This window comes from Brachycentrus maculatus, unplaced genomic scaffold (genome assembly GCF_059751285.1).
Source record: "Brachycentrus maculatus isolate JH-2025_06_01 unplaced genomic scaffold, ASM5975128v1 h1tg000303l, whole genome shotgun sequence".
Lineage (NCBI taxonomy): Eukaryota > Metazoa > Arthropoda > Insecta > Trichoptera > Brachycentridae > Brachycentrus > Brachycentrus maculatus.
Window position 1 is genome coordinate 694456 of NW_028281053.1, and position 27289 is coordinate 721744.

General features: G+C 34.8%; 2 protein-coding genes across 5 annotated transcripts; one reads left to right on the top strand and one right to left on the bottom strand.

Annotated features, from left to right (window-relative positions):
* Positions 1 to 4642, bottom strand: Ppcdc (phosphopantothenoylcysteine decarboxylase). The gene is made up of 3 exons (XM_088267733.1): positions 4398 to 4642; positions 3782 to 3988; positions 1 to 1843 (listed from the first exon to the last, which is right to left on the bottom strand). Exons 1-3 carry the CDS (start codon positions 4545 to 4547, stop codon positions 1571 to 1573), a joined length of 630 nt encoding a protein of 209 aa, XP_088123859.1. The 5' UTR covers positions 4548 to 4642; the 3' UTR covers positions 1 to 1570.
* Positions 1792 to 27289, top strand: LOC148304801 (uncharacterized). Of its 4 annotated transcripts, none has more exons than XM_088267729.1 (12): positions 1792 to 1917; positions 11032 to 11156; positions 11971 to 12130; positions 13826 to 14031; positions 15262 to 15462; positions 16232 to 16387; positions 17193 to 17388; positions 19314 to 19495; positions 21065 to 21311; positions 21941 to 22092; positions 22859 to 23018; positions 27079 to 27289. In XM_088267729.1, exons 1-12 carry the CDS (start codon positions 1906 to 1908, stop codon positions 27256 to 27258), a joined length of 1977 nt encoding a protein of 658 aa, XP_088123855.1. In that variant the 5' UTR covers positions 1792 to 1905; the 3' UTR covers positions 27259 to 27289. The 4 variants fall into 4 exon arrangements, with proteins under 4 accessions (XP_088123855.1, XP_088123854.1, XP_088123858.1 ...); XM_088267728.1 differs by lacking the exon at positions 1792 to 1917 and adding an exon at positions 5179 to 5405; XM_088267732.1 differs by lacking the exons at positions 1792 to 1917; positions 27079 to 27289 and adding exons at positions 5179 to 5405; positions 24785 to 24870.

A 27289-nucleotide genomic window follows, 5' to 3' on the forward strand; every position in this document is an offset into this window, starting at 1 on the left:
ATAGTAGGTACAGATTTAAAAGTCAATTAAAAGTAATGTAATAATGTTGTAGAACATAATAACAAAAAAAAATAATTCAATCAGCTTTATTTAAAAAGTTCCAAATTGCCTTTTGGTTGTCGTCCAGTTAAAGAAAGGAAAACATTGTTTACTTGTACATTTTTATCATGTATATCTTTCACAATATTCTTTTTACTAAGTGCAATAACTTTACTGAATTTTTCCACTAATTTTTTTTCATCTTTCCAATGTTTTTATCTCTTTGTGAGATTCAAATATTTTTACAACGTGGCGGACCAAGTAAACCGACCGTGCTCTAATACATGATTTACAATACAATAAAAGGTTAAACAAACGGTTTGGTGAACTCTAAAAAATTTAGGCACCAGTTCTAGCGAACCGCTGAATCCCACCACTAGATATAGGTCTAAGGTAGTATAATCATTAGGATTATCTTTCTGCTAAGGCCCCTTATTTTTAGAAAAAGGGATATGGCTTAAGCTTTTCTAACTTTTGAAATTGGTTGAAAATATTAAAAGAATAAAGATCTCATTAATTGATTCAGCAGTCACCTTATGGTAATATCTATATATTTAAGAATTTAATATTGACTTGACAAACACTAAAATAATAATGAATTATTGTAGAATAAAATTATTTATTGTCAAAAATATTTGCATTTCTTATAATTATTTATAAATAAAATATATGAAAAATCACATTTACATGACCGAATAACTAAGAACAATTTATATATTTTGTAATTTTTAAATAATTTTAGAATCCATAACAACAATTATTTTATCCATGGATAGAATTGTTTGAAAAGATAAATATATTGAAATAAAAACAAAACACATCAGCTGATTAATGTAATGTTGAAATAATTCAACAGTTCCAAAAATCACTAGGTAGATACAATGGATAAAATGAAGAAAAAATATTACGGCAAGGTCTTACATTTGATATGTTTACAGTTTAGTGGTTAAATTTGTATCTCTCATTTAGGAAATGAGAGCAATAGCCATTAGCTAAACAGTCAGTACGGAAAAGACAGTTAAAACTTGAACAATTATATGGTGGAAAAATATTTATTGTGTCCCCGTAAAAAATATTTCTAGATAAGAAATGTCCAAGTATGTAAGTTTTTTTAGTGATTTTTTAAAAAGTGGTCGTATAGATTCATACCAATGACTACAAAAATCCCCTAAAGCATTAACACGTTGACTGCCAGTGTCACCCATCGTTGCTCAATACAAGGCATTTCAATTGCGTCTCGTCGGTCATCAGACGCTGACTTTTTGTACCTTATATTGACTTAATGACAGTATAAGGTACAAAGTGGCCGATGAGACGCTATTGAAATGCCTTGTGGCCGACACTAGCAGTCAATGTGTTAAGTGAATAAATTTATTAGACTTGGCAGTTTATGTAGTTTATATTTTTCTATGATTTTTTAATTTCTTTAGACATCACCCTGAAAATATCCTCTCCAGTTGAAACATAGGCAGTTTCAATACACAGCAAAAAATAGCAATAAGAATGTTTTGTGAAATAAATTTGAAATGATTTATGAATCATTTGTAGTTAGATTCATTATAACTTCTTGTAATTTGTCGACAATTGTAGATATTTCTGCCATGGCTCCATTGCCGAGATCTCCACATATAAGATTCTTCACAATACACGGGACTTCTATAAATCCCCACTCCTTTAATCGGTTTACTTGAGTCGATGTTATGGGGTGCTCCCACATTTTTGTGTTCATTGCAGGACAGAATATTAGTGGCTTGGGAAATATCCACGCTCTTGCAATACAAGTGAGGAGATTATCACAGATTCCCTGCAAGTAGATGAAAAACCGGATTAATAACTAATAATTGACCATAGTGAGAATATCTGGTAATGAGACACAAGGTATTCTATCAATATTTTATTTAAACAAATTCCTATGCAAAGAAAGCAATGGTTAAAATAAATACTTTGAAATAAAATTTGAATGAAGGAAGTATTCAAAATGATGTAATAATTAAAACAACAAAACAATAGCTACTGACTTCAAAGTTGGCTGATATCTAAATCTGACCCCTATCTTCACCTAAGGGTGCATAGATTAAAATTATTAACACCTAAAACATTTATAATCGGTGACATTATTTAAATATCTGAAACAATTATCTGCAAATAGATATTCCCCATTTTAAGCAATTCGATTTGTTTTTCCATTTTAGTTTACTATTAAATACTTAGAAAAATATGTTGAATATAAAACCGCCGGCCTAGGTCAATTTGTCACTGACTCACAAAGCCGGCGATTCGCCGGTTTGTCTTAGAAGTGATTTTTTTACATTAAAACTGAATGACAATAACTTTTACAACTCTGAACTGAACACACTCTTCCAAAACTACCTGGCGATGAGCCATAATGATCTAGCTTACGAACAACAAAAAAATTTGCTTTTATGTTTTACCATTTTTATTTTGTGTGTAATTTAGTCTTAACATTATCGCAATAAAAAATAGTGAGTTGTATTAACAAACTATGTCATCTGTATTAGTGGCGCAATGGGTTAAAATCTATAAACAATGAAAACTTCTATTAAAATTGAGAGAAAATATTAAATGAGTGCTTTGTAAGCCAATAATAATATAATATTTAATTATAATAATATAATATTATTATTATTATTATAAGCCAACATAGAACTATCCACCAAAATTTAATAATTAGTTACTGATAGAAAAATTAATGTAAGCCATATTCTGAAAAAGTACATATTTTAAAACAGTTTCTAAAACAACTTTCAACTGTCTCCTGTATATTACTTCGATGAGCGGCCATGAGGCTAACTTCTTCCATTGGCACAAAGAGAACGGATAACATTTGCGCGGTATGTTTGTACTGAAGTTTGTAAAAAGAAACCTTAATTTTTCATATTTTTATATTAACACGTTGTCGGCGGGACACGGCATTTGCCGTTTTTCGCGGACTGTCGGTCAACTGCGGGACACGGCAAGTGCCGTGTCCCGCAGTTGTCGATTGCCGCAGCTCGACTGTCGGTTATCGGCGGGAAATGGCAATATACAGGTTTGTTATCAGCGTGAAATTAAACGCGTTGAAGGGTAATCTACTACCTGGGTGCTAGGCGATAGTCTGTTGACGTTATTTGAGATGCCTTGTCCGGATTGGCTAGTGTGTCGCTTGTAAAGGCATCGCCAGAAATCTAGAGTTTTTATGCGATCTCAATCTCCAGTTTAGTTTGAGTCATTTCACGTATTGGACTATTTTTCGTACCGCTCGCACTGTTTTGTTAACTGTTTGGTATTTTATTATTTGGATATATTAGCATTGTATAGGGAATGATACCACGGAGGAAAAGACTATTTTTTATAGTTTACAATGCTTCTAAAATTGTGAAATACGGAATACTTAATTGAAAATTATGATTATAATTTATTTTTGATGATCAAATGTCATTTATGATTTCATTGAAAATTTCAATCGAAAATATTATTTGGTTTAGAAATTGTGTCAATTTTAAGAAAGCGATATATTTTTGCGCTAATCGCGATAAACGTCCGCTATAGGCTAGAGTCTATTGTTCGAAGTGCCCGACTACAATGTGTTAACCGTGTATTCGTATAACCGAGACTTGTTTTCATAATTCATCCCTGTCAATGAAGAGAATACAGTAATACCCTCAATTGTTCTTGCATATATTTCTCATTTTCCACTGTTTGTGGATAAAGCTTTATAACTGATATTCTTTTTAAGGGTTACCTGAGCTATTTTAGCGAGAGTGTTGGCATCCAAAGGTGATATAACCATCAAATCTGCCCACTTTGCTAAGTCAATATGGATAACTGGATCTCCTCTCTTTTTCCAACTTTCCCATTCCACATCGTCAGTGAAGATTTCCACATTACTTGACGATAAGTCTTCAGGTTTAAAAAAGTGCTTAGCATGCTCCGTTGACACGATTCTAACCTACAAATGGCTTAATAATTATTACTAACCTAACCTAACCTAGAAATCGGTTAATAATTATTACGTATAATACAAATAATAATATAGCTCGGACATTCTGATATAAAAAAGTATTGCGAATACACAGATAAGCTATATTTTTGCACTTATTATATTGCATCTAGTCAGGCCTTGAAATAAAAAAATAAATATAATCTTTTTATATATTTTATTATATCCCATTATGGATCGCTCCGGTTCGCATATCAGATTTATATTTGAGAGAATTTTACGGCCCAGAATTTTACTCTCAATCGTCTCACAAAATAGAATTATATTGGCAAGAATCTAATTAATCGGAAAAACGTTCCGGTCATTTCTAAGGCCTTTTTTTTAGTTTTAATAAAAATTCTTTAGTACTTGCACTAACGTTTATTTTTATAGTATCACTTGATTGATAAGAATCATACAGTTGCTGAACTAAATTTGGTAGTTTTATTGTAGCGACACTCCCAGTGACTCCGATAAGAATATTAACTGACCGCTTGGGATCTTTATTTTCAGTATCATTATGATCCATGCCGGATTAATAGATTAATTGCTTGATAAATCGGTAGAAATCACAACTTTAATGAAAAATAAGATAAACACATGATTTTGACAGTCCGATCCTTACTGTCAAAACTGTCAGACTATTTAAGTACTGAAGCATGAAAAATGTTTTACATTGGAATAAAGTACCGATTATCCGTAATACCAATGTAGTATGTACCGATTGTCTGGAATATCCGTACTAGTACAAACCAAACAAACTTACTTTAGCATTGTGGGCGTTAGCACCTAGACGATAACTCAGTCATTTAGTGAAATAGTGCACAATACCGTGGTTAGATTTCAAATTGAGATCAAATGAACAATAAAAAATATCTAACGGATAATTGATCTTCGGATAATCGCGCTCTAAAACCAATACTGGCAATACCAACGAATAACTGAAAACCTGTTCTCAATCTATTTAAGTATTGTTAAAATACTTCAAAATCGAACGTATTCATACATTCTTTTAAGTCTATTATTGCTTGAATCTACAATCAAACAAGAGTATTCCCAACAAAGTTTGCTCAACGGATATATAGTCCTTCGGGAAAATTGCCATAAGGCCTATTATGGTTTGAAGTTTGAACACATTTCACTTGTAGTCGATTGTGTACAGTTTCTCGCCATTTTTGACAGGTACCTGCGACACAAATTTGCTATTCCCGTTTTATCGCAAAAAATGTGACAATGAAAATAAACAGTAAATAAAACGCTTGTTGTAAAACAAACAGTGTTATTCGGTAGAAATGTGCCGAAGGAATTCAATCGAAAGCGATAAATGTGTGGTTTATGTGCGTGAATTAGTGAATTATTCATGTTTTGCACTAGAAAAATGAAGAGGGTAATGTACCTTTTGCCATTGTTATTTTTATGAAATTTATGTTGAAATATCACCTTTAGGTATTACTGTCTGTATTTTGATTTTATATATTAATTAATTAAAAATACATTTTACTCATAAAATACTGTAATGTATAAATTAGAAAGACGTTAATTTTTGTGTATATTTTTTTTCGCTAATTTCTATAAATAACATTTAATGGTCGGCAAATTGTGTTTCTTGAAAATATAATAGGTTTACCGAAGGCCATTGTCAAGTTTCAATATTAATTACCTTGTTTATTTCTTGAATAATTATGTTGTTTAAAATACTATTATGTTTATTCCCGGCTTTTTTAGATGATTGTATTATTTTATGGGAATAGGCAGTGATGGGATTAAAAATTTTCAAGAACCGGTTCGCCCTTTAGGTACTATAAAAAATTGTTTTTACATTTATTCATTTATTTGTTTTTTATTCTGCACATAAACAGAACACTCACATAACAACTGAGAATACTCCAATTATAATAGTAGGCACAGATTTTAAAGTCAATTAAAAGCAATGTAATAATGTTGTAGAACATAAATCATAATATATATACAAGCTCTGTAACAAAGTAGGTATCTACATTCTACTGAATGAAATAACTAAAAATAATAATAACAGAGTACCGTACAATTGTCCGCCTCCATAGTGTAATGGTCAGCTCGCTCGGCTACCGTTCTGGAGGTCCCGGGTTCGATTCCCAAGGGGGGTAAAATAAATATAAGTAATTTTTTCACTGTAATATTTATTCAGTATTACCCTGGACTGGTACCTGAAGCGGAGGGCTGATCACCTTTCCTTCATGTGTAAACGATCAAGATAACACTGCGTTTATATAACGCAGTGCCCTATGCACCATTGGGGTGTGGATAAGGGTTTTATTATTTATTATTATTACCGTACAATGGGGCTACTTGAACATTGATGTGTTACTTGAGCTCAGTACAAAAAAAAATTAGATCTGTATGGTATGATTTGGTGTACAATAATGAATGTATCGACATGATTCATTGTTTCCCTGACATATTGTCACGATACATTCATTATTGTAGACCAAATACAGATTTTAATATCTTTTTTATACTGGGCTCAAGTAACACATCAAAGTTTGAGTATCCCCATTCTACGGTACATAAAAGAAAATAACCAAAAAATAATTCTGTCAGTTTTATTTCAATACTTCCAATTGTCATCAAATTAGCTATATTATTAATATTAAGGCGACTTCTTTTATCTGAACATATAATATTCACTGCGGAAAATTCTCTTTCTGCCTCTGCAGAACTAACTGCAACAGTACTAATTATATTTTTGGGTTTTTGGATGGATCTTGGAATCTAGATGTTGGAAATACACATTTCCTAGCGAGTGTTTTTGTTTAGAATTTTCACTCATAAATTACATAAATTACATTTATTCAATATTACCCTGGACTGGTACCTGAAGCGGAGGGCTGATCACCTTTCCTTCGTGTGTAAACGATCAAGATAACACTGTGTTCAGATGAAGCAGTGCCCTATGCACCATTGGGGTGCGGATAAGGGTTTTATTATTATTATTATTAATTACATGAAATTATAGTAACTTTAAACATAAAGAGTAAATCCACCCTTCGAGTAGGCAAAGGCTATGAAACTTAAAAAGTTGAAGCCTGAGTAGGGTCATGATAAGCGGTGTTGCATAAGCCGTTGCTAGATTTCAGAGTCACTTGGACGTTAGGTAATTAACACATTTCCTCTCTATCAAACTTTTGTATTATTTTTTTTATCTCAATTTCGCATATAGTTTAAAAACCCCTGTAATAACACATGTGTGTAGAATCCAGTTATTACCATATGTTTTTCCATTACTGATTCAGTCGCTCCTCTAGCACTGTGAAGATTGTGGGGTCTTTACCACAAAAAAGTGTTATTTTTATTTATGTTCATTCTGTTCTCAACTCACTATTTTGATCACCTAATCAATGGTAAATAATATAATTTACTAACTTAACTTAACTTAATTAATGGATTCGGCAGTCATTTTGTGGTATTATCAATCCATTTTTATATTATTTATTGATTCGCCATTAACTTTGTGGAATGACATGATTATTTTATTAAAATTAAACACTTGAATATACCACTTTAATGAGTTTTATTTTTATTTACGACTAGTTTCGAAAACGACAGATGTTTTCATCTTCTGGTACAAATTAAAACTAACGAACAAAAATATATTTAGGTGTATATATAGGTTTATAAATATAGGTAGGGGGGTTAAGGAACAAGATTTTCTGTAAAAGGAAACATTAATAATAATGGTGGACTAACAAATAATTATTTTTCGGAATTTGCAAACTAACCACTCATTGGACTCTCATACACTTAAATTATTACACTCTGTTACAAATAAAGGTCAAGTCATGAATAATTTAGAAAATTTAGAAATACATAAAAATTTAAATTCAGATAAACAATAATTAATAATATACTGTTTCAAAATACGTCACCATTATTATCAATGTTTCCTTTTACAAAAAATCTTGTTCCTTAACCCCCCTCCCTATATTTATTAACCTATGTATACACCTAAATATATATTTGTTTGTTAGTTTTAATTTGTACCAGAAGATGAAAACATCTGTCATTTTCGAAACTAGTCGTAAATAGAAATAAAACTCATTAAAGTGGTATATTCAAGTGTTTAATTTTAATAAAATAATCCATTTTTAATTTAAGTTTTACCAATGTTTCTTAAAATCTATTGTGACACGTGTTTTGACGCATTCCATATCATTTTACAGTGTTCGAAAATGATGCGCAATGCATCGAACTCGTGTTACAATAGATTTGAAGAAAATGTGGTATTTACCAAGTAAAATTTAAATTAGAGATTGATCAATCAATTCTGAACCACCAGAAAATAGGCCTTTATTAGTAGTTAGTAGTTAGCCTTATTATTTTTTGACATCTCATCAAAGATGAAGAAGATGTAAAGAAGCTTTTTATAAAGCAGAAACTCTTATATTATCATCTCACCAATAGAAGGTGAAGTTCTAGTGATTCAAGAACAAGGTTTCTAAATTGGTTCATATATATAGAACTTCCAAGAATTTAAGTAGTGTGGTTGTCAATAATGGGTAGAATTGGTGAATGTTACACGTGTGTAGAGTGATCACTTAAACCAGCCTATGACGGTCGTCAGCCCCGTAAATGCCCAGACTTCCATATTCTTCTTCATCTTTGATGAGATGTCAAAAAATAATATGGAAATAACTCCTGTAATTGGAGATAATCCAGATTTTGTGAACAAGTATTTGGACACACTCAAAATGTTGTAGTTAGCCTTATTAAAGAGCTGCCATACGCACAATTAAAAAAATGTTTGTCTAACGTAACGAAATAAATAAATAAAATTATCATTGTATGCACAAAATTTATGTATCTAATGGTTTTCTTTACTTGTGTATTCAGCAACAGCAATATTTTTTCTGAATAAATTATACTGCCTTTTGTTTTTATTAAAATGCATGCAAAGTATGCAAAGTTGACAGAAATAATTATCCATAATTAGGATGGAAACACCTGTTTTCGAAATAATGCATCGCTTGATATATAGATGTTATTGCATAGTCGATAAAGTAAGTCCCAGACATCATTATATACTATTGATATTCACAAACATTTGAATCCAGTATTGGAAATGATTAACATCAATAACCCAAGTTATGCTCACTTAGAGGTACACAATTTACTGATTTCATTCCCACACACAAATACTAAGTATAAAAGTGCTTTTCATAAGATAATGGAAGTGGACAGATCTGAAATAGATTGCATAATTCACCCGTGTTGCATTTGATCGCTTAAACAATTTTCTTACATTATCAGTCCGCCTCCGTAGTGTAATGGTCAACACGCTCGGCTACCGTTCTGGAGGTCCTGGGTTCGATTCCCAGGGGAGGTAAAATAAATATAAGTGATTTTTTCACTGTAATATTTATTTAATATTACCCTGGACTGGTACCTGAAGCGGAGGGCTGATCACCTTTCCTTCATGTGTAAAACGATCAAGAAAACAATGCGTTTATATGAAGCAGTGCCCTATGCACCGTTTGGTGCGGATAAGGGTTTTTATTTATTTTTTTTATTATTATAATTTTTAAATGAATTTGTAAAATGTGCCCTCGGCACGGGAAAAATTTGTGAGGGCAGAATATTGTAATTTGTTATTCGTAATTATCTATATGATAAAATAAGTAAATATAAATTTATATACTGACATATCGCTCACTCCTTTCAAGAATGTCATAAATCAAAAATTGTCAATTTTCAGTTGTGCATGTTTTCGAAATGCCCAGAAAACGTACTATATCCCAGCAAAAGAGGCATATTTTTAACTTAATATTTACCCGCTACAGGGCAGAAAGTGTTGTTTTTGCATTTTGAAGAAAAGGTATTGTTTAATTATTTTTTTAAATATACTAAATATTTTTCAAATGGAGAAAAAACCTTAAGGTTTTACCTAAAAAGATCTGTTGCACAGTAAAAAGTTCAATAAGTGGCTTGATATTTATTTTTAATACATTGTATTATATTTTTAAACAAAAACGTTCTGCTGAAAATTCAAGTTTTTTCATGTGAGCGATATGGCATTCCTATTGATCTCACTTATCGTCTAACCCTGAGGCATTACTGCATTGAAAATGAGACATTAAATATCCCTATTATTATTTAAGTCCCAATATATGATAAACCACAACTTTATTTTCTCTAAACCCAGTTCTCATTTGACGTAATTGAATTTTTTCTTAAAACACCGTTTTGGTATTGAAAAAATTAGTTTTTATTCAAAATAAATATATGGTTTTGAAGAGAAAAGAGTTATTGAAAAGTAAGGAGTTAATATTAACTCCTTACTATTAATATTAATTAATATTAATTAATTGTATATACAAGGGAGGACCCAAAAGTAACGGGAATTTCGTCATAACTTCTTTTTTTTTTTTTAATATTTTTTACACCAAATTTTTATCACCTCGACAGTGTTCTCCCTTAACAACAATGCACCTCTGAAAACGATCCATCTATTGTTCAAAAAAAATTTTTAATTGACTTATCAGGATGTTCTTTCGGCCTTCCAGCTATTTTTGTTTTACAGGTTTTTTCCTTTGGGTCCCCCCTCGTATGTATATTCTTAAAAAAAAGTCTAAAATACAATATATTTTCCAAAAAATTAAATTGAGCATGAACAGAAGTCCAACCCTCAGCACGGCCGAGCGCGATGTGATTCGAATGCTCTTAATATTGAAAGCTGTCCCACCGCATGCCCAGATCTGATACAGAAGCATCTAGGCTTCCTTACAGATCTGTTCTTGCATTTTCAATTTTTAAGTTTCGAAATTTATTGAAAATGTGAAACAACATAAAATTGTATCCCGATTTTACTGTGAATTTACATTTAAAAGCTTTCAATATCCCTGTCACTGCCAATCTAAATCAATACAAGTTTGTAAATCCATCACCAAATTTTCTAAAAGTACCCCGGTGTAGGCAATGCCAAGTAGAGGGACCCCGGTGTAGGAATGCTCGTAATGTGTGATTTGTTTCCTTTGCAGATGTTCAACTGCGGGTGGAGCAGGAAGCGCCTGCTGTACGGCGTCATGGCGAGCCTCCTACTCGCCAGTGGAATCATCCTCTACACTTCCAATGAGATCATCGTGGATGCGAGAGTTGCTAGACTGTGAGGAACCTACTATCTTTTTGTTATTGCTATGTTGACTTACTGTTTTTGTTATGTTGACTTATGTTAACTTATTTTTGTTTTTAATTTAAGTTTTACTTAGTAAATACTACTATTTCTTAAAATCTACTGTGACACGTGTTTCGATGCATTTCGCACCATTTTCAAACACCGTATGTGAAGCTAATACTAAATTTTAGAGTTGGTAGGAGCTGTTGTTTTAAAAATATTTATTAATTTCATTTTTGTTATTTTTTTTATTTTTATTTCTTATCAGTGGCAACATAGACAATAGGGGGTAGGCTTATTTTTTACCACAAAGTGACTGCCGAATCAATTAATGAAATGATTTTTTGCTGTTGGTAAAATTGAATGCTGTTTAAAATACCACTATTTCTTAAAATCACACACGTACACGTGTTTCAATGCATTCTGCATCATTTTCAAACATATATAGCGTTTGAAAATGATGCGGAATGTATCGAAACATGTATCATAATAGATTTTAAGAAATTGTTTATAATTACAAAAGTAAAACGTCAAATATATTTCATATATTTTATAAATTTTCTTTAAATATGCTAGGACATGTTGGGATGGCATTTGATTGCGAAACTGGCAACTTGAGTTCAATCTGGGAATTTGTGAAATAGTTTTTATTCAAGAAAAAATGTTGCTTGTAGTATTGACTGATTTAAAATTATAAAATCAAAAAATAAAAATTAATTGAAAAAAAACTCACATCTTAGATACAGTTTTGTCCGCAGAAATTCACTCCCAGACAGGTAAATAATAAATTAAATTTTTCTTCCAGGATGAGTCAAAATGCAATACGCCAAAGCATTCTTCTAGATCCCGGAGGGCCATGCAACTTCCCTAAATTGGACGTAAACGCCAGCGTGATGATGAAATTTGTGCAAGACGTCGGGCCTCTGAAATGCCGTAAAGGCGGCGTCGATTGGGCCAAGTGTGTGGTGAGTCCTAGAAAAATAAATCACATTGAAGTTTCATTAAATTTCTTGCAATAATTAACCGGATCCACGCGGCTCGCATAACCGTATGTGTTTTCAGAAAACATTCCCTGTACGCGGCTGACATAACCGTTTGTGTTTTTACTTTACTCCAAGTTTCGAACCTCAGTTCAACTTGGAGGGATTTTTTCATGGTGTGGAACTTTGGATAAAATAATACGTCAATCCTTGGCCTTATGACATCTGTTGAAATATCTGATTAATAATTTGTAACATCACAAGGATAAATAAAAGAACAGATCCCTCATTTTTCTTGCGGTCGGTAATTAGTCCGCGCCATAATCATGCCCTATATCTGTCTCACTCTCGACGCTACGCATCGCCAGTGGGTAAGAGTGACACACGATGCGTGCTTTGATTTATTTATGTTACGATCTTATTTGTTTATATTACGATATATTTCAAGAATAATGTGACACGAGTGTATTATAGAGTACCAAAAAGGCACAATGAATCCCATTGAACGTTTTTGCTTAGGAAAATAAATCATTTCTTAACTAAATACATGATAAAAGTAATCATTTAAAAAACGGCGAAATACCGCCGCGCACGGGCGTCTCTCAGGAACAAAGTGAACGCGGTTAAAAGGTTGAAATATATCTACATTGGCGGGCTTATTTCTAAGATGCAATATCTTCCAACCGACCAAAAACTGACTAGTGGTATTGGTCAAAGTTTGATCCTTATAAAGCCATTTGAAATAACAGAGCAGATAGTGCTTGTACATAAGTATCAACAAAACAAACAAAATAAAATTACAATTAATTGAATTCACAAGTAATTACTACATTTTGACATCTCAACATAGATGAAGAAGAATATTGAAGTCTGGGTATTTACAGGGCTCATGACCTTGATAGGCTGGTTAAGTGGTCACTTTACCCATGTGTAACATTCACCATTCTACCCATGATTGGCAACCACACTTTTAAAATTCTTGGAACTTCTAGATATATTTTTATGGCCGTCATAGGGTGGTTTAAGTGATCTATTTACACACGTGTAACATTAATTTTTGTTCTTGAACAATCTCTTTTGAACCAACGAACCTAACTGGTTTTCAAGGGCTAATCGAGCGTTACCGTGAACCACATAATCGTGAACCACACTACTAAAATTTTTGGAACTCATACACATATCATAAATCTCTAGCCGCATCGTGTTATCGCTCAATATTCTTCTTCATCTATGTTGAGATGTGAAAATGTAAAAGTAATTGCGTGGTGTTTTGAAAAAAGAGGAGAAACCCACTTTTGTGAACAAGAATTTGGGCCCACGAAAATTTTTGTAAATAATTACTACACCATATATTAACACATTGTTCTATCGACAATCGCGGGAAATGCTTAAAGCGTCTTTAACATGCTGTTGATAGCGAGTGGAAGACGCTTATAAGCGTTCTATTTGCTTACTTTTGGTAGAGCGTAAGACACCAAAAAACCTTGTACAGTTCGGAGTTGGGTTTGCGATTACTTGTGATTAGTATACGGCTCTAATTAATATACTAATTAAGGTCAGGGTTGATGAAATAACCGCCTGCCGATAATGTGTTGATAGAACAGGACTTAAGCCCTCCCATTGGCTGGTTTAAGAGGTATAATATCTGATTATCTGATTAATTTTTTTTCGTGCACACAGAAAAGCATTTGCAAACTGAAGCCGGAGATGCGCTATTTGCTGGGCTCTGTGATGTGTGAGTACTCGGACATCCTGTGGCAGACCGACTTTTCGACCCAGTTGGCAGATCCGGTTACCGTGAAGGGTGACGATGAGTACAAACTGGTCAATTCCGACTTTGTCGCAGTGAAATGTGTAGCGGTCGACAGCAATGGAAATGAAAAAAAGTGAGTGTAAATTTAACTTACAGGCAAAAATATCTCAATCCTGCCTTAATTTCTTCTTCTTCTTTCTGTGCCACTTCTAACGAAGATCGGCGATCATCATGGCTATCTTCACTTTATATGCTGCAGCTCGGAACAGAAATTTGGCGCTTCTGCCAAACCATTGACGTAGGTTTTTCAGCCATGAAATGCCTTAATTTAGAAGTCTGTTTTATTGACAAATGAACTAAATTATGTTAAAATAATATTAAAAAGATTGGTTGGAGGAAACGCTTGAAAGCGTCTTTTACATACTGTTGGAAGAGAGCGGGAGACACTTATAAGCGTTCCATTTGCTTACTTTTAGTAGAGTGTGAGAGACGCCAAAAAACATTGTACAGATGGGAATTGGGTTTGCGGTTACTTGTGATTAGTATACTGAGGATCGGGCGGCAGACTGGCAGAGTATAATTAAGGTCGGGGTTGTTGAAAAAAAACGCTCTACAACAATGTGTTAATTTAGATCAGAGGTTCCCAAACTCTTTTTTCTTGTAGACCCCTTGTCATGTTTTTCAATTTTGGGTAGACCCCCGTCTTACATGATATTGATTTTTATCGAATTCATTAACTTCAAATGTATTTTTGACAGCCGGTATATGTAGTGCTACTCACATTGAAATATTTAAATTTATGATTGTAGTGAAGTGTAGTGAAAATTAAAAACCACACATGTTAGGTTTTATACATTTATATATTAAATTCAAATTAAAACATAGACTCCTTGCAAGTTTTCGTAGACCCCTGGGGGTCGATATAGACCACTTTGGGAATCACTGATTTAGATAGAAGTGTACAAGAAGTAATGGTGATTTAAATTTATGGGCTTATTTGACATTACTTTTGTTTCATCGAAAATTGAAAATACAATGCGTCTTTCAATATTTAAATAATTTTAACCATCTCACAAAGAACACTTCTTGAAACTTGAGGGAACTGCTCTGCTAATGAAGATCTCATGAAACGTCTGTTCTCTTTTACTTTCACTCTGACTTTCTGCACTATATCGCCAAGGGTCGCCCACTCCATTCCTTGTCATGAACATTCGCTCAGCCATCTTTGAAGACTCATTTGCGTATCATTCCATCACTCAGTAAACTTGTTCCCTTATGTTCCCTAATGCTGGTGTAGGAGATGAGCTCCCTTTAGACAGTCCAGTCTAAACACACCTCATAATTTATTCTTTCCCTATCCCAGGTGGTCTGGCTACCTTATTGGCATCAGGGACGACGAGAAGGTGAAGTCCCGCCTGACCTGGGACAAGCTGAGCGGTGAGGCCATGCGCTTCAACGTGCTGATGTTTGGATTCGACTCCCTGTCGCGGAATACATTCATTAGAAAACTACCCAAGAGCTACAACTACCTCACAAAAGAACTAAACGCGCACGTCTTGCAAGGGTATGTTAATTATTTCTTGCATTCCACATACATACCTAAAAGCTTCGATGAAAAGGTATTTTTTGACCTGGTTAGATATTTATGTAAAATTTATAATGGAGATATAATAAAACCCTTATCCGCACCCCAATGGTGCATAGGGCACTGTGTCATATTAACGCAGTGTTATCTTAATCGTTTACACATGAAGGAAAGGTGATCAGCCCTCCGCTTCAGGTACCAGTCCATGGTAATATTGAATAAATATTACAGTGAAAAAATCACTTTTATTTATTTTACCCCCCTTGGGAATCGAACCCGGGACCTCCAGAACGGTAGCCGAGCGTGCTGACCATTACACTACGGAGGCGGACTATATTGGAGATATTCTGGAGGTTAAAAACCTAGCATAAATGCTTAAATTATCAAATATTCTATGAATTATATTTATACTTTGTAACGTGGAAACAAGGGATATTGTGGATATATTTCTTATGCATTATTTTTTTTAAATTCACTTTCTATTAAAAAGGTATACTGAATTCCTTTTTACACTATTTCGAAATAACTTCTTAGCTCCATCCTAACTAAATGTCTTTGTAGACTGTTGAGGTCAGCTCTCCTCGACCTCAGGTTGTAGGTCCTTCTGTCATGGACAATGTCACCTAGGCCATGAATTTTTTGATCTTCCTCTAGATGTCTTCCTGTTGTATATGCCAATTCAATAAACAGAAAATGTCATCATTCCTTGCATCCCCTCAATCTGTATGTTTGTCATTTGATTGTTTAGGTACAACATAGTGGGCGATGGGACTCCTCAAGCACTGATTCCAATCCTCACGGGGAAGACGGAACTAGAGCTGCCGGAGACCAGGAAGAGGATGGAGGATAAAGCCACTTTTGTGGACGTGTATCCGTTCATTTGGAAGCAGTTTCAGCAGAATGGGTAAGACGATAATTAATCACAGCCGACGTGTTCTTACTCTGTTTGATTAGTGTTCAAAATAAACTAACTAACCATCATGCCGTTTCTCCGCAGTGGTAGGCAGAGAGAATAGAATGCCACACTAAGCTGTCTTTGCAAACAATCTTCACTTGTTATACATTCATCCCCATACATACCCGCCGGTTATTCCGACTCCAGACCTGCCCTTGCCCAAATATTTGAAATATTTGATCAAGCCAAGTTTTCCTCTTCTTCTATTGCCAACCACATTGACCTTATAATTTGTTTAACTATTCTTTCTTCACTCATTCGATTCACATGCCCAAACCATCTCAACACACTTTTCTTAATCGATAACGCATGCTGTTTGATTAGTCTAAATTTGAGGGCACTGAATTTATTTATTACGAATTCTGGTTTAATTATATTGAAAAGTAAAAATCCAACTTATTAAAAATATTGATACTTTATTTTCTTGGTGCAATAGCAACGGCATTCGAGTAGTACGGCAAACCATGTATGCCGCCTCTATGATGGCACTCTTGTGCTAAGGGTTAAACTTATTTTGAGCTTTTACTGTATTATTTTTTATTTGTACTCATTCCTTATGTGAGCATATGGGATCAGTAAAACTGCCTCCATTTTCTAAATTTTATTTAACAGTTACAAAAAACATTACAATTGAAATCATTTTCTAGACATTTCTACTTTTGACAAACCTAATATTAGTTACGCTGTTCTCTCCAATACAGAGACTAAGCTATTGTGCTTGGAGAGGGACTTTATTACTCTTTGTCCTCGGCAGCTACGTGACGGCATTCCACGAAGACACCCCCAACATCGGGATATTCACGTACCGACTGAAGGGCTTTGAGCGCCAGCCCACCGATCACTACATGCGGCAATTCCTGGTCACCACCAACAAGGATGAGAAGAAGTGGAGTCCCTACTGCAACGGAGACACACCCAGGCACAAGCTGATACTTGATTACACAAGACAGGTGATGCATAGTCTTCAATGATTCATATGATTTTTGTAGTTTATATTAGCACCTTTAATCTAATTTTATTTCTGATAATATATATTGTATTCTTGCCAGTGCCCTTTACTATAACCTTAACCGGATCCACGCGGCTCGCATAACCGTTTGTGTTTTTACAAGACATGCCCCATACGCGGCTGACATAAGCGTTTGTGTTTTCACTTTGCTCCAAGTTTCGAACCTCAGTTCAACTTGGAGGGATTTTTTCATGGTGTGGAACTTTGGATAAAATAATACGTCAATCCTCGGCCTTATGACATCTGTTGAAATATCTGACTAATAATTTGTAACATCACAAGGATAAATAAAACAACAGATCCCTGATTTTTCTTGCGGTCGGTAATTAGTCCGCGCCATAATCATGCCCTATATCTGTCTCACTCTCGACGCTACGCATCGCCAGTGGGTAAGAGTGACACACGATGCGTGCTTTGATTTATTTATGTTACGATCTAATTTGTTTATATTACGATATATTTCAAGAATAATGTGACACACGTGTATTATAGAGTACCAAAAAGGCACAATGAATCCCATTGAACGTTTTTGTTTAGGAAAATAAATCGTTTCTTAACTAAATACATGATAAAAGTAATCATTTAAAAAACGGCGAAATACCGCCGCGCACGGGCGTCTCTTAGGAACAAAGTTAACGCGTTTAAAAGGTTAAATATAATGTATACCCACACACAGGCCATGCCTTTGTGGAATCTTTTTTAGTATTTATATTTTGTCAGTTTTTTGTAGTAAAATCTATCAATTTTTAATATAGTAATACTTAGTAAATATGAACCACTAAAATTTAGATTAAAAATTGATTATTAGTTCAATTTTTGTGAAAAAAATTCGAGGATGAGTGATAAAAAAATCAATTAATCTTATGAAGATAGAGCGATTAGTCAAGTGCTTCAGGTACCATTCTAGGTTAATATTTTAACCTTTTAAACGCGTTAACTTTGTTCCTAAGAGACGCCCGTGCGCGGCGGTATTTCGCCGTTTTTTAAATGATTACTTTTATCATGTATTTAGTTAAGAAACGATTTATTTTCCTAAACAAAAACGTTCAATGGGATTCATTGTGCCTTTTTGGTACTCTATAATACACGTGTGTCACATTATTCTTGAAATATATCGTAATATAAACAAATTAGATCGTAACATAAACAAATCAAAGCACGCATCGTGTGTCACTCTTACCCACTGGCGATGCGTAGCGTCGAGAGTGAGACAGATATAGGGCATGATTATGGCGCGGACTAATTACCGACCGCAAGAAAAATCAGGGATCTGTTGTTTTATTTATCCTTGTGATGTTACAAATTATTAGTCAGATATTTCAACAGATGTCATAAGGCCGAGGATTGACGTATTATTTTATCCAAAGTTCCACACCATGAAAAAATCCCTCCAAGTTGAACTGAGGTTCGAAACTTGGAGCAAAGTGAAAACACAAACGCTTATGTCAGCCGCGTATGGGGCATGTCTTGTAAAAACACAAACGGTTATGCGAGCCGCGTGGATCCGGTTAAAGTCAAACATGCCCACATGAATTGAGACGCGTACATAAATCTAATAATAATAATAATAATAATAATAAATCTTTTTCCAGCTTGACTAAGTGGTGGGTGCAATACTAAGTCAGCCATTTATGTTTTACAATTAAAAAAAATTAAAAATAATAAACAAATAAAAATAAAAACAATGAAAAGAAACGGCGAAAGAAAAAAAAAGGAAATTTGGAGAGATGTCGATGAAGATTAGCTCGCTGGCTGGACATGCGGCAGCACTGTGCTCCAGTGCCGCCACATGTCCAGCCCCCATCCGTGCTCCACAAGCCAGTTTATGATGAGGTTGGAGCATAATAATAATATTCTGCTCTCCAGTTCATGGATGTGTACTCGGACTATCCTCGTTTCGCCTTTGCCTTCCACGGAGAGCTCTCGCACGACGACTACAACCTGGTGCAGGCGGCCGACAGCGACCTGGAGGAGTGGCTGCGCGGCCTGAAGACCTCGGGCATCCTCGACAACACGCTGCTCATCATCATGTCGGATCACGGACACAGGTTCATTTTTTCACTTCAACAGTTACTAATCTCCATACAAAAAATTGGCACTTATTATAGTAAATAAACAGTTAGATTGTATTAGTGATATCTAATACAATTGAGTAAAATGAAATTTAAATTATTTATAAAAATATCCAATTTATTTTTTTGGACATTAACCTTGGCTTATTATCCAAAAAGTAGGTGAAAAAACACTTGAATTTTTTTTCACAAGATTTCTCAATAACAATACTTATTTACAATGTACCAGGCAATTTTTAAAACAATATACCTATTTATGACCCTTTGCAAGTCAGAGGTTCTCAACATAAGATGCCGCCGGATTTTTTTTTGTAATGACATATCGAATGTTTTTAATATTGAATGCAACATATCAATTAACATAATCTCGACATATTTCGAAAACATTGCAACAATAGGTAGCAAGTGATATTGACCTCGAAATACTAAACGCGCCGTATGACGTATTCCTATGTGTAGGGCGAGTAGGAACAATTTGACGTGTCACCAATGTTGCGTGTGTACTTTTTTCTACCTTAATATATGGGATATGACTTGTTGCGTTTGGACGACAATGTAGCAGACATGATATTATCATGTACGTTCGTATGGGTAGGGCATTTAAAATGCAAAATATGATTTATGAGACTTACTTTTCATATATTGGTTTTTTACTGTTTTTTCTTGATTTTAACTCATGTCACCGAACAAATTATTTTAACACATCTGCAGTATGGTGTTGTCTTTTATATTTATAGTTTGATTTTACTACATAATAGTATAACAACATCCTCCAGGTACTTAAATTGGTATTACATCCCCCAGTCTATTGTGAACTCACGCATACTGTGTTACGGGTTTGATCAATACATATATGTATCTAGAAGTTTTTTTAGTAGTGTGGTTGTCAATCACAAGTAGAATTGGTGAATGTTACACATGTGTAAAATGATCACTTAACCAACCCTATGACGGTCGTAAGCCCTATAAATGCCCAGACTTCTTCTTCACCCTTGTTGAGATGTCAAAAAAAGAATCCGCCAGGTATTCATTTCAATTTCAATTTATGTATAGATAATGTATACACATTACAAACTTAAATTTAAATTGTATACATTAACAAAAATAGAAAATCAGCAACAATACTATTGCTAAAGGTATAGAAGAATCCAACTTCGGAAAACTCCTTCAGACACATGGAATAGATCAATATCCAATGAGATATTGTTCAACATAGCAGTAGCTCTTCCTACAGGCATAATCATCGGCAGGTTAGTCCTGCGTGTAGGAATGTGAAACAATCTATGCCGACGCTGTCTTAGGTAACTATCGGGAACATACAGACCAATGTGCCGGATGATTTCAGGATTATCGATCATACCGCGCAACAATGGATAAAAATGCGTAATCAAATACACATTCCTTCTAGTCTCTAAACTATTGTAGCAAGGCATACCCTGGAGAAACTGGGTCGGGTAGAGCCAAGGATAATAGCCGTACTCTCTCATGTAGAGATACCTCAGAAACTTCTTTTGGACTTAGTTAGTATCACACCCCATGCCTTAGGTTCACGGCCATCAGGGACTCGCTGCAGGGCAAGCAAGAGGAGCGGCTGCCGTGGTTCTCGCTAGTGGCGCCGCGCGCGGAGGGCCCGCTGGCCGCGCGCCTGCAGCAGCTGGGCGCCAGCTCCGCGCGCCTCACCACGCCTTTCGACATCCACGCCACCTTGCTGGAGGTGCTCGGCACCAACCCCAACCGGAACTACGACATCCGGAGCAAGTTCCCGCCTCGATCCCTGTCACTCTTCGGGCCGGTGAGTTTGCTAAATTTGGCTAGTTTAATATTTACACATTGTTGTCGGGCAGTTTTTTCATCAACCTTACCTGCAGGATTGCTAAACTTGGCTAATTTAATCCTTTAACACATTGTTGAGTGGAGGAGTTGTCCGGACGTCCGGATCACCTAACAAGGCATGCGAAGAAGAACACATTGTTATTGGCCGTTTTTTCATCAACCTAACCTGTAGGTTTGCTAAATTTGGCTGATTTAATCCTTTTACACATTGTTGTCGGGCGGTTGTTTTCATCAACCTCGATCCTAATTAGTATACTAATAAGGTTTGTATACTAATCACAAGTAACTGCAAACCCAATTCCGATCTGTACAATGTTTTTTGGTGTCTCACGCTCTACCAAAAGTAAGCAAATAGAATGCTTATAAGCGTCTTTCGCTCTCTACCGACACTACCAACTCTACCAACCTGAAGAGGAGAATATGGATATGGTTGGAACATGTCCGTGGAATGTCACCTGAGAGAATGCCGGACTGACCTGGGAGCCAAGGAGATGGCGAGTGACTTGGAGACGTCTCGTATTGGCCATATGCTCGTTAATCTCTTCCAGTAAATGGATAGTCTACTGTACACGTATATTTTGTTGTCAGATTCCTGAGAATCGCACATGCGGTCAGGCTGGTATAGAGCCACACTGGTGTGCGTGCCTCACGTGGCGCCCGCTCTCCGTGCTGTCGAGCCTGCCGCAGTCTCTCGGGGAGCAACTAGTCATGGCCATCAACAAGCTGACATCCAAATTCAGGTTCCTATCTTTTTTTTTTTTTTTTTCAGTAATTTTTATAGTTTTAAGAGTGTTCTTACGATTTAATTAATTTTGTAGACATTTCTACTTTCAAATCTTAAAATTAGTTACGCTGTTCTCTCCAATAGAGAGACCAAAATCTTGTGCCCATCCGGTGGTTCCAAATTACGGGCAAATTACAGATATCTTTTCATTTATAAAATTTTAAATGTTAATCGGTAATCATAAAACGTTTTGCATGCCTTGAAATTATAAAAATTCTTTACGAGTCTAATTGACCTATTTGAAAAATTCTACTATTTCTTTAAATCTACTGTGACACGTGTTTCAATGCATTCAGCTTCGTTTTCAAACACCCGGTGTTTGAAAATGATGCAGAATGCATCGAAACACGTGTCACAGTAGATTTTAAGAAATAGTGGTAAAACATTAATTAACACTAAGTAAAACATTAATTAAAAATGGATAGATTTTACCACAAAGTGACTGTCGAATCAATTAATGAAAATGAATAATTCTGGCAAGGATACCACGAGACCCCCTAAATTCAGAGTATTTTAAATGTCAGTTCGGTTTTATAAACAAAGTTTTTTTTTAGTCTGGCTTTGAAATATAATAACAAAAATGGTTTTAAAAAAATCTTATTTTTTTCAATTGCTTAAAAGTTAAGGTGTGTCTTATAGTCAGTAAAATACGGTGTATATTTTTAAATGATAGCATCAATTTGCTTATTCAAATTCAACAAGATTTTTCTGTGGTTTTTCAGGGATCGGTGTGCAGAGTTGTCATTGGACAAGGTGATCTGGGCCATGTCTCTGGCAGCGACGGATGGCCTGATAGGTTTCAAGAAGTCCTACGATACAGACGGGTTCCTGCCAGACCTGTCGGCTAAACCAGCCGGAGTCGTGAACATGTACCAAGTCAAGGTAATTATTACAGACTTTATTTGGTTCTAAACTCTAGTGAATAAGTCTGTCAAGAGTATAGTCAAGAAATACAAAGGGACATGAAATAATATTTTGAATATTAAAATCAAACACTGATTTTTAGAGTCCACTAAATTTTATTTTATTATTAAAAACACATAAACTACCGTAGAACTACTTGAACTTTGATGTGTTACTTGAGCCCACTACAATTTTTTTTTTATCTGTATTTGGTCTACAATAATGATGGTATTGACTCGATTCATTGTTTCCCTGACAGGTGACACTTATTGTCACGATACTTCGATCGATACCACAATCTAAATATTTTTTTTGTACTGGGCTCAAGTAACACATCAAAGTTCAAGTAGCCCTGTTCTACGGTACTGATAATGCCACAACAAGGCGAAATGACTGTCACAAATTTTATTTTGATGTGTTTTTAATAATTAAATACAACATTTTGAGTGTGTCCAAATACTTGTTCACAAAATCTGGATTATCTGCAATTACAGGAGTTATTTTCATATTATTTTTTGACATCTCATCAAAGATGAAGAAGAATATGGAAGTCTGGGCATTTACGGGGCTTACGACCGTCATAGGCTGGTTTAAGTGATCACTTTACACACGTGTAACATTCACCAATTCTACCCACTATTGACAACCACACCACTCAAATTCTTGGAAGTTCTATATATTGAACCAATTTTGAAACCTTGTTCATGAATCACTAGAGACATCTATTGGTGAGATGTAAAGAAGCTTTTTATTAAGCAGAAACTCTTAGTATGTGAGATCCGAATCCTGGATTATAATCACACACATGAGAAACGCCAGAAAATACCATTTTCATTTTTATTATTAAGCTTATAATTTGGCCAGATAAATGACCCCGTAAATGCCCAGACTTCCATATTCTTCTTCATCTTTGATGAGATGTCAAAAAATAATATCAAAAAATAATTAAATACAATTCAGTAGACTCTAAAAATCAGTGTTTGATTTTAATATTTAAAATATATATTATAAACACATGAAATAATGTGGCCAGCCAGCTGTTCATTTACTGCGCTTCTCTGTCAAACATTCGTGGAACTTTATTTTTTATTTTTTCTTAGTGATTATTTATTTTTATTAGTGATCTCCGTTCTTTTTACATAGTGATTGCCGTTAATATACCATTTCTTTGAATTTTTTTCTTAGTGATTGCCGTTCATATACCATTACTTTGAATTTTTTTAAAATTGCAAATTAAAGTTTTTTTTATTTTTTTATTTAAACCCTTATCCGCACCCCAATGGTGCATAGGGCACTACGTCATATAAATGCAGTGTTATCTTGATCATTTACACATGAAGGAAAGGTGATCAGCCCTCCGCTTCAGGTACCAGTCCAGGGTAATATTGAATAAATATGACAGTGAAAAAATCACTTATATTTATTTTACCCCCCTTGGGAATCGAACCCGGGACCTCCAGAACGGTAGCCGAGCGTGCTCACCATTACACTACGGAGGCAGACAGTAAATTAAAGTTTAGCATTAGTAAAAATGGTCCTTAAGTAAAATTATTTGGTTCAAAAGGGATTTATGGTTATTAAATTGTTCCAGTGTTATTTTTTCAAAATGACCTCAAATAGCTTTGAGGGAATATTCGTAGTGGTGATTTAACAATTGATTTTTGACATAATATTAAAACTATGCTAGAGAAAATGTAACTCCGTAATGTTATGTTGTCAGCTGAGACTTGCTCTTTCCATTAAAGGAATTGGTGACGGCACTTAACTTTACTAACATGTAGAAGCTGGATCTGGAGCCGCTCTGCGTCTGGCGGCGCGTCGTCCCTCGGCGGTGCGTATTTGGTACCACTAATGGATCAAATGTTATACGTGTGATTTTGAAATAATTATGGTATATTTATGCTGCATTATAAGGGTGTTTTTTTTTAAATGTTAGATGGCTTTATTGTGTTATTGTCTTTCTTGTGTGTGGTTAGGGCTTTGTATTATTGTGTGCATTAGGGTTCTTTAATTTTTTTATTTTGAGGTCAAGAGATCTTGCATCCCTTGTCACTGCGACCTATTAGGTCTATTGAGACCTCCCTTTGTGTCATAGCTCACTCTCAAGACCTACGTGAGTCATGTAGCTCAAGACCTGTCTTGGTGGTAAGAGCTTCACCTTCTCGGAGTCTAATAGTGGTTCTCCAAGGATGTGACTTCGTTTGCGAGTGAGTGTGGCCCAATTGGGTTGTTTTGTTGTTGTTTATTAGGGTTGTAATGGTTTGTCTTAGGAAAAATGTGCTACCTGTGAAAAAGAATTTGGGTGAAAAATGGTTGAATGGGAAATGCGATGGCTAAACCTTTTTTGTGAACACCTCGGCTCCGCTCCGTGTCTGTCTGCTGTGCTGGTCGGGGTTGCAGAGATGTCTGCGTACAAGCCAACGTCGGGTTGGTATCGGATCTAGCTAACTAACTGAACTAACTAGCTAATCCACATATCTGCCAACACCGGGGCACTTCTAGAAACTCGGTGATGGCTTTCCAAATTTGTATTTATTTAGATTAGAAGTGACAGGGATATTGAAAGCTATATTCTTTTGAGAAATAAAAAGACTGCCATAAATTAAACCCTGAAGAGGGCAACAGGTTGTTGCCGAAACTAGTTGGTTGTAATAAAAATGTGAGTGGATCAAAAAACAAAGTCTTTTTATTTCTCAAAATAATATATCAATATGATCCACAAAGTTAATGCTTTCAATATTCAAAACATATTGAAAGCTATTTAAAGTAAATTCATAGTAAAATCGGGATACTTTAGTTTTACATTTGTAATTTAAGCTACTTTTTTTTATAAAAAGAGAAATATTTGTGTTTTTAATATTCTTCTTCGTGAGCCCTCTGACCTCCACTGCTGGGTATAGGCCTCTTCCCCTTCTTTCCATTTTCTCCAGTTGGTTGCTGCTTGCAGCCAGTTATGTTTTTATTATTTATAAAAACACTTCCGTTTCATACTATTTCTGCGAGCTGAAGCTGCTCATTATTAGAAATAGGTATCAAAGTGTAGTAGAGTGGGTTCGAACCGAGAAACTCTGACTCAAGAGTCCGCGATACTAACCACGGGACCACAACCCGACACTTATTTCACAAATGCTTTGTAAGAATGGTCTGTTAAGAATTCAAAAGATTTTGTATTTGATCCAGGGATGTGGTGGCAGCTTTCAATGTCAACTGGGACATTGAAAGCTAGCAAAGTTGGGATATAATTTTTGCTTCTAAGCTCCTAAAATTTTGCTTTGCATGTGTGGGTCCAACAGAAAGCCTTCGGCTTCTGTATCAGTTCCGGAAAAGCGGCGGAATGCTTTCAATGTCAGTGTTTAACTATATGTATTGTACAATTTTTCCCATGTCAGAAAATAAAAAAGTGAGATAAATAGTAATTAACAGATAATCACGCCATTATCAAAACAATAAGGTAAAAAACTATGTTGACAGTATCATAGACCAGTGTTCCTCAAACTTTTTCTGTTCAAGGTACACCTGCCATATCAAAAAATTTTAGAGGATCACCAAAGATAAAAACAAAGTTTATTTTTGAAATACTGATTAATTATTAAAAAATGATATAATGCGAAAACATATAATACATATCGTGGGTATAGTGGCAAAAAACTCTAAAATCCATGTTTGAATAATCCCTGTTTTTTTAAACTTTTAACCTGAATAAAATACCCGCTACATATTAAACTTAAAGTTGACATTACATGTAATACATACATATCACATTTTAAACTACTAAGTGTATTTTGCTAGGTTCACGAGTCCTGAGCGATGGCAATTGTGATTTTTTTCTCCTATTGAGAATGACTTTTCATTATACTGTTAAATTTGTAGCAGATTCACTGAATACACTCATTTTAAATCATTGTAAAACAATCAGATCCCAATGTAATTTTCACACACAGATTGCAGATAGCGCCAAATTATCTAGTTCCAATGTGATATCAGCCATTTTTTTTAATGTAGGAAGATCTGTTATAAATTTGTCGATTTATCTAACCAGGTCCGACTGATGCCCGGTGCGTCATTGTTTGAAGCCAGCCTCCTGCACAATGTGGACCAGAACACTTTCATGATGAAGCTCTCCGACATATCTCGTATAAACCGGTACGGCGATCAAGCCCGCTGCATATACAAGGACCAGCCTCAACTCAGGAAGTATTGCTACTGCACGAGAGATTGAAATCTCAATACTTATTTTAAATATCTAAAAA